The sequence below is a fragment of the Phalaenopsis equestris genome, unplaced genomic scaffold (genome assembly GCF_001263595.1).
Source record: "Phalaenopsis equestris unplaced genomic scaffold, ASM126359v1 Scaffold215936, whole genome shotgun sequence".
Lineage (NCBI taxonomy): Eukaryota > Viridiplantae > Streptophyta > Magnoliopsida > Asparagales > Orchidaceae > Phalaenopsis > Phalaenopsis equestris.
Window position 1 is genome coordinate 1 of NW_018234596.1, and position 10,113 is coordinate 10,113.

Below are 10,113 nucleotides of genomic sequence, written 5' to 3' on the forward strand. Positions count from 1 at the left end.
TATATATATATGTATATGTGCTTTTGGTTTTTTTCTTAAATTCATTTTAAATTGATGTTGAGGAGCCATAGGTGAGACTATGAGATAAATGCTTCATTGGGGTACACCAGAAAATAACCATTTCTGCATGTTCAAACAACTGTGTGAAGTTCATTAAAGACCAAATTGAAAATTTTACATACTAAGCAGATAGTTCTTTTCTGTTTACATCTTACACCTAATTTATAACACTTTGATGTTTTAAGCATACACAAAAAAAAATGTACGTCTTTTAAAAAGTGATAATAATATTTTTTTTTACGTGCGATTAAAAATTTTGAGTACTATATGTAATTATGAAAGGTTGGGTATAAGATATCTAAATACATAAAAATTGTGTGATAAATATGTAAATGCTCTCTTTTTTACCTCTCGGGCAGAGTCAGTGCACAAATTTAACGTACTCTTGAGATTCTTCATTTTATTTTCGATCAATATGCTATATACATTTGAGCACTCTACATCACAAGTTGAAATTTTTACATACTTATTTCATAAAAAAAAGAAAATTTTCTCTCATGGTGCAAGAAAAAGTAAAGAATATTTACATAAAAAGCATTATATAAGTAAAAAAGTTGACCAAACTCTGTTCAAATAATCTTCTCTAAACAATTGATGATTACCCCTAAAAAACAATATGTATTTTACCTACACTAAAACATTATATAATCTCATTGCCAAAAAGGCATGATTGAAGCTCTAACAAAATATCCACCAGAGCCAATTCTAATGGTTCAATTACAGAAAATGAGAGATGTTTGAATCATAGGAAGAGCCTCATTCAAACATAGGCTTCCCTACACTCCTTGAATATTGTATGAGGAAAAAACAATATAGTTTTGTTAGCTGTTGAAGAAAAGAATGGTGGCTCTGATGGCAATTGGAGTCTAGCTCATCATCCCTTTGGAAAGAAATTATTCAAAGAAGGATCAATTATTTATCTACATTCTTCTCAATCTCATCTTGAAGAGCTCTATAGGCCGCTCTCCAAGAATCGCTATCCGAACCGCTTCTAAAAATAATTTGCATCACCTCAAGTTCTTCTTGGTTCAGTCTATGAAACAATGGCCTGAGGACATGCTGGACCTTATCGTCCGAAATCATCGAATCAATGCGTTCTATGTTGGCAAAGTCAACACCAAAAATTTTTCTGTTTGTTTCGGCGTTCGGTTGTGAAGAGTGGGCGAGCGGTTTGATCATGGATTGCATGGTACATTTCATCAACTCGGCTTCGTTTTTCGTTGAAGAACTTGGTTTGGATGCCCAGTAATCCAAGCAACGATGATAAGGATCGAGGGATTCTATAAACTGAGTTTTAACTCGGTGTCAGAATTCAGTCATGTGATAGTAAAAAGCAAATTTTTCGAATGATTCTTTTCCTTCGCATTAAAAAACGTAACAATTCAGAAGTTTTGAGAAAGAATCAATGAATTGATACTTCTGTTGCATGAATTTAGCTAAATGGTTTCAGTATATAGGATCGAAGCATACCTGATTGATTGATGGGGACAGAAAACCAAACATTTGGAGCCCATCGATGCTCCCGGGAGGTTGCAGGGGAGGAAGGTCTTGATTTCTTAAATTACACTGCTTTATGATCTCTTGGTTTAGTCGCTCCCTAACCAAATCCCAGCATTGAGCAGCAGAAGAATGCATAAAAGTATCTTCTGGGTTATCTTCTAAGGTAACCTGAAGACCAGATTTGTCGCTAAGAAAGTAATACACAAAAGAAATACACACAAGAGAACAATTCTAAAAGGATTGTATTGCCTGCTATAATGAAAAACCTGACCATGCTCTGATGGATTTCTTGAACAAGATCAGAAAGAAATATTTGATACTTCTAAAATGCGGTAAAATAAGAAAGAATGAGAAAACATTATTGTGCATTAAATGAATCAGCAAGGTAACGCAAACATCTCCCAACAATCCAGTACATTGGAAGATGAAGATAACATGAATAAAAACTTGACTTGAACAAAATAGAGACTAAACGACACTCAACATTCAACAAAAATGAATAGAAAATAAGAATTCATTAATTCAAAAAAAAATATTGATTTAAGGCTAACAATAATGATAATGGCTTAGTTTACTCACGCTTTGTAAAAACCTACTCCATGGTCATTATTTAATAATTAAATAAAAGAATAAATAATATAGAATACAGAAAAAGGCATGCCGAGCTTTACTTTTCAAATATGTTATTGTGACTTGTGCCAAATTATCCTAACTTCTCCCTCTCATAATGAAGATTGAAGAAAAACCACAATGCATCAAAAGAAAAGGCGCAGGATTCAATATCGTGATTTTGTTGTGTCGGGGTCAAATGAAAGAACATAAAATTGGATAAATTTTACAACTAAGGATGACCATTGATGCACCATAAAATCTACCTTAAATAAAGGACCAATAAGTCCAACATCTAGTATTTCAGATATATAGTTGCAGGTTGTCGTTGGATCCAGCACGCTGAAGTACCTGACTCGACTTTGGAATCCTGAAGAGCCAATGCAACAAAACTATGTTTAATATACAAGAGTAATGTGCAATATACAATGGAATAAATATGAATTTAGGATTATACCTTTTGGGAAGATGGCTTCTGAGTTACACCAGTGTTTTCCAAACATGACATTTCCAAAATGAAGTGGCTCAACAAAGTAGTTGGGCCTCGTTAAATGCTTCTTCCTTTCAGGATTAGATGGGTTAAGCCCACAAGGAATGGGGGAGCAGTTTCCTAAAGGCCTGTTGCCTTCAAAATTTGAATTTACTGGAGGAGATGGTTGATGTGGCTGAAGCTCAATGCCAAATAACTTCGCTCTAGGCTGGCTACCTTCAGAAGGAGAGGCGTCATTCTTCCGTTTGTTTTTAAAAGAACAGGAAGGAGAAACATCAAAAAAATTGCCAAGGGAAACTGAATATCCATTCTCCGGGCATGACCTCAATGGTGTGTTGGATTTTGTTTTGGTGTCATGCTCCATCTCCTGTTTTACTGCAGTTGAAGTAAAATCTTGCTCCTTAATGCTTTTCATTGTCTCAACGCTTCTATGAGACCAACCATGAATTTTAGTCTTAGAATCTTTGGCCAAATCTTCCTTGTTGAGGTCCAAAAACCACTTTGGCTCCTCTTCCCACAAATGCTCATCAAAAAATATTTTATTTTCCTTGGAAGCAATCTTGTGGCAAACATATTCTGTATGTTGTGGAGCTATTAAGTCTGAATTAATACAGGAGGTGCCTTTTTCCGAATTGCCACTTTCGAGTTCAGTTTTTACAAGAGTTAAGCAAGATGTCTCCGCCTTCTGCAAATTTGAATTGTCTTCCGTACGCTGTGGGCATGCAGAATTATTGATCTCACAAGGAGAAACAGTAGCTCCACACGACTGCCCTCCACTCTTCAAACTAAATATGTTGATACCACCAACTTCGATATCTACCAATCCTATTGTTGAAGTGGATGCACTTTTCTGCATTGATACCTTTGAATCAGATTCACTCAACGGTTTTAAGCATTTTGAATCTTTCTTCTTCACTACAACATTAGATGGTGAAACCAATCCCAGATCATATGAGCCCCAATGTTGCACTGCACTTAAATGCCCTTCTAAAGCTTGAACTAAAGTGTTTAACTGATCCATACTGTAGCGAAAAAGGAAAAAATTTTGGTTGGTTTCACAAGAACAAAGAAGCTCTGCATGGTTTAAGCAGGCATAACGATCCAATGAGCATTCACAGCCCGCAGCAGAAAGGTGGAGATCATAGTAACAGAAGAAACATTCCCTTTCATTGGACAAATCAAAGACCCTATCCATTTTTCTTCCTTTTCTAGAATCACAATAAGAATCTCTTCGCTCCTTTTCCATCGCTACTCTTGCCTAAAAACATTACATGTAAATTTAAATGATTGAATAATGTGACGAAACAGATAATATTGCAAAATAGTTAAGCACATACCATTACAGCCTTAGTCAATAACCCATCCTTTCCGCAAACACTCTGCCATTTTAAGTTACAGGGTTTGTTCAATCCTAAGAGTAAAATATCAAATAGCGCCTTGACAGCCTCTCTTGCAGCAGCTATTAATAACTTGTCATGAGAGATGGATGTCTTGCGGCGCTGTTCGCTATAAAGCTCAACAGCAGACTGTCCATGAGACAGCCAGTCCATGGGAGCGACATTCACTGCTTCTGCACAGTTGAATCCACAATTGAAGCCAGAATGGTAAGCTCTAGGGAAGGTGAGGACGAACTCCCCAGCTTTCTGAATGGCACGATAAACCGGAACACCCTCAGAATTTAGAACTGAAGGAGACAATTGCGTAACCTGACAAATCATGGTGATATTGGATCAAACAAAGAAAGATATCGTTGTAAGGAACTGTTTAAAAATGGAAATTTTAATAGATTCTTAAGCTGATGTATAACAATTATGTAATGGTTACACTATAACTGCAAAGAGAATCTACTAATTGTGTTATAATTAGCTTTATTCTGACAATTTGGGTTTGTGAATCTTCTTTCTTCATTCATTTCTTCTTAATGTTGTACATGTTGACGCTAAGTTTGACAAATAATTTAAGAAAAGGTTTACCTAACTAAACCAAAGCTCCAAAATTGTCATACGAACAAACTTAACTGCTGAATCAAGTTATTTTACTGATAGTAAGCCAGGAGGGTCACGCCAGCAAAGTATTAAACAAGGCAGTATATTTTCATTTTCACCGTCTATTTTACCCTTTCTTACTTGGCAGAGAAACGTGTGTTCAGTTCTCAAAATAATGACTTCATAATTCAAACAATATTCATAATAAATTGAAGTTTAATTGACTTCACGACAAGCTTCAAGATAACTGAGTCCTATTATTTGATAACTGAGTCCTATTATTTGAAAGCATTTGGAAGACTTATGACCAAAAGATCAGTTTAGAAATAAAAAGCTGAAACATTTTCTAGTATTATGAGACAAGAAAACGTGCAGAAAGATATAAAGCAAAAAAGGATAAACAACAGTTAACCAGGATGGAAACGTAAATATAAGATCTGCAGTATCAATTTCAAATAAGGCAGACCTGTGCAATCTTCTGATAAGAACTTAAGCACATGTTATTTATACAGTTGTCATTTAAAAGAATTTTCAAAGAAAGAACGCATTTGCACTCTCACCAGTTCATGCAGCAAATCAGGTTGTTCCTCAAATAGTTCTGGTAAATGTTTCCTCATGGCCTCTTCCAATTTAACAGCAGCATTTCCAGGAACTCCATACCAAATTTTTGGATCACCCCAATGCATATAGTTCAGTGAGTACAGGTGGTGGTCTTCAACATGCTATCACCGCCAAAGATCAAACAGAATGTTGGTACAAAAAACAGTCAGAATGGCAAGGTTGACGATCTTGAGCAAATAACATGATATTTATATGAAATTAAAAAAGGACAAAAAGGAGGCTATCCTAATTAGAAGATCATATGGGTTTTGTGTCTCTCAAAAGCTAAGGGACTTTTGATTAAATTTTACATTTGCTTTTAGAATTAGTTTACAGATCACTACGGGATCATTTGGAAGTTGAAAAAACATTTGATAGATCTATCATTTGGTTGGATCTAACTAGAAATCATTGTTGTTCTAAGCACAGAATTTTGTTCATATACAAAATAAGTGAAAATGAATTACTAATTTTCAAAACATGTTTTTCATCTGCAAGGAATACAGTGATCCATAACTGCATATTAGAATTACTAACTGAAACTCCCGACTTTCATATTGTATACACAGCAAGAAAATGTGGATTTTAAGTAGCTGGTTAAGCGGTAGAAAGTTAAAAGCAAAGGCCCTTTCTAATATAAAGCATTAATTAGTCTTTAAACAATTGATTAAATAGAAAAAAAAAGGAATGACTAAAATTAATTAAAAAAAAAAAAAAAAACAAAAACGTTCAAAAAGCACATCCCTATATAAAGCCAAGGCACTAGTACCCCAGAAATATCTCCACTTTCAAAAGAAAGAACTGACCCAGGTAGCCTGGGAAAATTGTTCAAGTTCCATCCAGAATAGACATGTGGATCTATGTCCTTTGGTGTTGCAGAGCTTACTTTTGGAAAGCCACTGCCAAATTTCCCAGTTTCTAAATCAGCACCATAATGTACCTGAATTTGACGACAAATTAGACGCTCGTGTAGAAGGAAACAATAGACAAGAATTTAAAAGAAAATCCACTAGCTTACCTCAACTTCATCAGTAGGATTCTCAACAATCCGCCAATATTCCCCCTCAATTTCCTCTACAGAAGGTTGCCATCTCTTTCCAGTTTCACCTTTACAACATGATTCACTTGCCTTGGCATCTCTCATACCAAAATATTGTTCCTTGAAATCCTCAGCATATATCTGGAAGGACTTAAGAGTAAAATCTGAGCCAGATTGAAAGCCAAACTTTTCTTCCGTGTCTGAAGAACAATCAGTGGCTTCAATAGTGATGCAGTTGTTACGCCTACGGGTCATTCCAAATCTTAAGCGCTTTCTTCTCTTCCTCTTTCTTTGGCAACGGGACTTGGATCTTTTCCTCAGTGGTTCCCTATTTTGAAGCTTATCAACTTGTTGAACTCTAGATGAAAACTTTGAATGCTCCCATATATCCTTATCTTTAAGTGGGCAAGGCGGTTTCCAAGAAGGTGGTGGAACAATGCGACATATGCCATATTTTCCAGCTTTAGAGCTTATGCTAGCAATGTAGCCAAGTGTATCTTTAAACTCCTGAAAGAAACACAATATTACACATAAACTCAGAAAAACAAACGTGTCGTGTCCTATGGAGGATCTAAGTTAAGGAAATAATACTACACATACTTCCTCACTAGGGTAAAACACAGGAGCTTCATCCATAATAGGCCTACATGATTCCTTTGGACACCACCTAGCAGTTACCTGTTTTATATCCCCCGTTTTAAAGAATAGCAGAGAAAATGAACGAAAAAATCATAATATTAGCTTTTAAGAATATTAACCTCCTGAGACTCGGAAACAGTTGTGCTTCCTGGAATATTGTTGGCTTGTTGAGAATGTTTTGTTCGGCATGTCTGAAAACAAAGCCAAAATCATTATATGTATTTGGTAGTCAATAAATTTATGTACAGTGTGTAAGAAGCTCCACACTGCTTGTATTTAATTAATGGAAAATCCCATATCTGTGATTAAATGAAATTTGTTTTGTGGAGTAAAAACTATTCCTTGTAAGGTTCTGCAAACTTCAGGAATTTGTCATTCTGAAAGTTCATGCATCATTGTTTATCTATTTCAAGCACATTTGGTCATCATAATTTTGAAGTGCATGACATAACGAGAATTTGGCCATCCTGGTGCCAGCACTGTAATGTGTATGTTAAACGGACACAACACTTCAAGGGATGGAAAGAACTATTTCTTGTCAGAGTAATAAGCTTCCCTTGTAATATTTGTCAGTGCAAGCCATTTGTTTATGCAGAAGCGCCTACCAGGTCTAGTTTTTTATCCCAAAAAATAAATAACAATATATTATATATACATATATATATACATATATATATATATATAATAATAATAAAAAAAAAAAACAAGCATAAATGAAGGTACCAGGATTAACATGGCCCAGCAATAGCATGCATATATGCCATAAGGAAGAGAAATGCAGCGTAGGGTGTGTAAATTAGTGGTGAAAAAAACAATTTCCAAAACACATATACGCACAATCTCAGGGAAAAGAAAAGCCTTAAATCTCCTTAAGCAAACCAACAAAGAAAATGAATTAATACCTTGTAGAAAATGCAAAGAAAATATGAGGTAAAATAAACAGCGATCAAAACCAAGCTAGAATATTTCCACCTAGTTATAACACAAAGACAGCACCACAAGAACAAGCGAGTGAGATGAGCAACAGAAGGGCGAAGCCCATTCCTTAAAAATGACAGAATGTGTTCAATTTCTCTAAGCATATATTTAATATATAACCTTATGTGACCTCCACTGTTGCCCACCACATAAATGAACCACCACAGCCATAATAGTGCAAAACAAAAATATTTTAACTGCAATCAAGCATTTTCCACCAAGAACAAAGATATACCTTCACTGGTTTTGCATTATCCAATTCATCGTCTGAGCTATACTCAAACACACAATAATCAACTCCATTCTTCCTCCTCAACGAGCGCTTAACCCTATGAAGACTGTTATCACCACAATCACTATCCATTTGCCCTGGTGGACTCACAGTAGCTTCCCAAAAATGACCAGAGTTGACCGCAACGTCCTCCGGATCCTTCCTATAGCCGGAAGCCATATGATGCAAAAAAACGTCTAGAGTTGCAACAATTGAGTTTTTTGCAGTGCAGTTGGGGGCATATTTATATCTGCAAAAGAAATATTTATTGACTAACTTGAAGGCTGTCAAGTCTTCATATAAAGAAAGAAACAGAAGTGCATGTAATTTCAAGAAAAAGCTGTATACTTCATGTAGATGAGCTCACCTGGCATTTTAAATCTTGCAAAGAAAGAAGTGAACATTCAATTTGGTTAAAAGCTTATCAAAATTTAAAACAAGTTCAAACCAAGCAATTTAATGAAAACTAAAATCAAATCAAGCCAACAATATAGCAAGGCAAACCGGATGGTCTAGTTTTGTTTTGGGTGTAGAACATAAATCTTTAGAAGTTGGTTCGTTGGCTTTAATTTGATTCAGTTTGGTTAATTTTGCTTTTAAATATTTTCAATGATTTGGTATACTATAGTTTGATAGATTTGCTCTAAATTGAAGGGTAATTAACATATCTATGAGATTTTATAATAATATTAACAAGTTTTCTTTGGCAAGTTTGCTTTAAATCTAATCTTTATGTAATTTGGCTACAAGTTCAACTTCTAGCATTATAAATTATACATATTAGGCTTTCTCGGTTTGGTTTGCTTTAATTTGGTTTTAGAAAAAATCAAAACTAAACCGAAGCAAATAATTTAAGACAAAATGTTAAACCAAAATCAGTAATTAATTTACTCAGTTCGGTTTTCTTTATTGGACTTATATTTTATGCTCAATCAGTTAGGTTTAATTTGGTTTTATATAACTTAAAAACCAAATCAAACACTAACTATTATAAGCATGAATTGGCCATAGGACTGTTGAGCCTGAATAGAATAATGTAATATACTCAACTATGTATCATATAGCATAGTGAACAATTGAGAAGGATTCAAAGCTGCATACACATCGACAATGTTCTAAACCCAGCTTAATAAGAGAATACTATATTTGCCAATAAGATATAATTATATTTGCCTCAATCCATTTACAAACATGAATAGGAAATTGGGGTGCTTCAAATCCGCACATGAAAGTTGTTTTTCTCTAGCTTTCATCAACCATGGATTTTTCTCCACTTACAAACACTAGTGTGGCGGCATATATTTATTGTTTCTTATATCTAACCTATTTACTGCCAACTTCAAGCGTCTAAATCCTACAATGATTCTAAACAACAATTACAACAAAAGAATGCAATTTAATGTCTATGGCAGAAAACAGCAATTACTACAAAGTAATATTTCATTTTATGCATAGCTTAAGGCATCACAAACAAATAACCCTAAATCTGCAGGAACAATAGATAGATCTAACATAGTGCACGTACCCAAACCAGATCTACTTCAGCCAAGAAAAACATCTTGAAGTCTCACAAATAAGAAGAATTATCACAGCAAAAATACAATGTAAAGACCTAAAATTAACAAATAGAACCTCTTTGCTGCAACTTTACAGAAATAAAACCTTTCCATAATCAGAGCTCATTCTTGGATCAGAAATGACTACAAACCCGAGCAATGAAATCCTCCAGACCAAATCAACCAACATATATTAAAACCCGCCGGGCAATGAAATCCCATAAAAACCCCCCTCCAGACCAAATCAACCAACATATATTAAAACCCCTTCATCAAATCTATTAGAACCAGAACAATGCCATAATTAGGGCTTCAATATCCCAATTTCAAATCCAAAATTCGAATCATCTCAAATATTAAAGATCAAAAGATCCCCCCCCCCCCCA

General features: G+C 34.9%; 1 protein-coding gene across 1 annotated transcript in view; it reads right to left on the minus strand.

Moving 5' to 3' along the window:
* Positions 1-622: 622 nt before the first annotated feature.
* Positions 623-10,113, minus strand: part of LOC110037153 (lysine-specific demethylase JMJ18-like) — a 9,851-nt gene continuing 360 nt past the window's right edge. The window contains exons 2-12 of the mRNA XM_020741731.1: positions 8,136-8,421; positions 7,042-7,113; positions 6,884-6,961; positions 6,263-6,790; positions 5,966-6,184; positions 5,205-5,366; positions 3,997-4,365; positions 2,627-3,917; positions 2,436-2,539; positions 1,531-1,728; positions 623-1,347 (exon numbers count right to left, since the gene is read on the minus strand). Of these exons, the coding sequence (XP_020597390.1) occupies positions 973-1,347; positions 1,531-1,728; positions 2,436-2,539; positions 2,627-3,917; positions 3,997-4,365; positions 5,205-5,366; positions 5,966-6,184; positions 6,263-6,790; positions 6,884-6,961; positions 7,042-7,113; positions 8,136-8,351 (3,612 nt within the window). The 5' untranslated portion in view covers positions 8,352-8,421 and the 3' untranslated portion in view covers positions 623-972. The remainder of the gene's footprint in view (positions 1,348-1,530; positions 1,729-2,435; positions 2,540-2,626; positions 3,918-3,996; positions 4,366-5,204; positions 5,367-5,965; positions 6,185-6,262; positions 6,791-6,883; positions 6,962-7,041; positions 7,114-8,135; positions 8,422-10,113) is intronic.